This window comes from Amphiura filiformis, chromosome 11 (assembly GCF_039555335.1).
Source record: "Amphiura filiformis chromosome 11, Afil_fr2py, whole genome shotgun sequence".
NCBI classification, from domain to species: Eukaryota; Metazoa; Echinodermata; class Ophiuroidea; order Amphilepidida; family Amphiuridae; genus Amphiura; species Amphiura filiformis.
Window position 1 is genome coordinate 60,556,577 of NC_092638.1, and position 1,797 is coordinate 60,558,373.

Genomic DNA, 1,797 nt, shown 5'->3' on the forward strand with positions numbered 1-1,797 from the left:
ATGTGGTGTGGGGACGTACCGCAGTAGCTATACCATGTTTTCTAAAAAAGAGTGGCTGTCTCCGTCATTTTTTCAACATAAGGAACTATAACAAGTGCTTTTTTCTGTGGAATTCTTGTTCTTACTGGGCTTTGTTGCCTGTTGTTTACTATCCATCTTGCGTTTGACATGATTAAAAGTCCACTTGGGATAGCCACATTGTTTAAGTGCGTGCTTGATTTTGCCTTCTTCCTGATCTTTGTCCTCCTTTTCAGATATAATACTATTCATTCTGTCCAATAATGTGCGGATCACGCCCAACTTGTGGTGAATGGGGTGATGTGAAGCAAAACTTAAATACTGGTCTGTGTGTGTAGCTTTCCTGTAGACCAGTAGCTTGACCGAACCATCGGGTTTGCGCACAATCAAAGTATCAAGAAATGGTATGGATCCTTCTCGCTCTTTCTCATACGTAAATTTGATGCTGTCCGTGGGGTCCGTTTGATTGAGATGCGTGGTGAGATTTTCCACTTGGTCTTCCTTTATAATTTCTAAAATGTCATCCACGTAACGTTTCCATAAGCGCGGTTTACAATCCATGGGGGCTATTGCTATAGCTTGTTGCTCCAGAAACTCCAGATACAAGTTCGCGACAACCGGGGACACCGGACTCCCCATGGCTGCACCAAAACGCTGCTTATATATTTTCCACGAAACAGAAAATATGTGGTGGTTAACACAAATTTAAGGAGTTCAATGATGTCATCTACCGCGAGAAGAGTCCGTTTACTCAGAGTCTTGTCATGTTCTAATCTGGCTTTGATGACATTAAGCGATTCATCAATTGGTGTGTTTGTAAAAAGTGAGACGACGTCATGCGAGTTGAAGATTTCCCCTTCCTCTATCATGACTTCTGCTAGACTTTCCGCTAAATGCTTAGAGTTGGTGACATGGTGTTCAGTTCCTCCCACCAACGGTGACAGAATGTCCGCTAAGGCTCTAGATGTTTGATAGCCTATAGTCCCTGTATAGTCTACTATTGGTCTCACTTTATTACCAGGTTTGTGTATCTTAGGTGTGCCGTAAATTCTTGGTATGTTCTCCGTCGTTGGGAACAGAAGATCATATTGATATTTTTTAATCTTCTTATCTTTTTTCAACCTACTAAGAATGGCTACCAGTTCTCTTTTGTAGCGTTGAGTGGGATGAAATGACAACTGTTCGTATGTGCGTTCATCCGTTAACATTTCATGAATTTTGTCCTCATACTCAGATGTGTCCATAAGAACTGTTGCTTTGCCTTTGTCTGCTGGTAAGATAAGAATAGATTCTTTCTTCTTGAGATCTTGAATAGCACGTCGTTCCTCCGCTGAAATATTCGATTTCGGGGGGCGAGCATTGCGTAAAACACCAGCGATTTCTGATCGAAGAACAGTGGCTTCATTACTGGGAAGCTTATGACACGCTTGTTCCGTGGCTACAATGTATTCCTCGTACGGGATCTTACTCGGCGCCGGCGAAAAATTCAACCCTATGGCCAATACACTTTCCTGTACCATTACCTTAGTCATGTGTACGACCCACTTCTGGGCGCTGGTGCGCCCTCTGTTGGTGTACAGAAGTCGGAAAAAACATCACTCTGAAGATGACCATCGTCCAAGATGGTCGAAACTGTCTGGTCAGTAAAACAAATTGGTTTTGTCAAGATGAATATCTGAGTTTCTACAAACCTAATGAACCTCTTCAAGAAAGTATTAGGCTATTCCAGTTGAAATCCATACACCCCTTCTTTAAAACATGACCTTAATCTTTCACACA

General features: G+C 42.2%; 1 protein-coding gene across 1 annotated transcript; it reads right to left on the minus strand.

Annotated features, from left to right (window-relative positions):
* Window positions 1-590: 590 nt before the first annotated feature.
* LOC140163826 (uncharacterized) lies at window positions 591-1,550 on the minus strand. The gene has a single exon (XM_072187140.1). It carries the CDS (start codon window positions 1,548-1,550, stop codon window positions 591-593), a length of 960 nt encoding a protein of 319 aa, XP_072043241.1.
* Window positions 1,551-1,797: the final 247 nt, after the last annotated feature.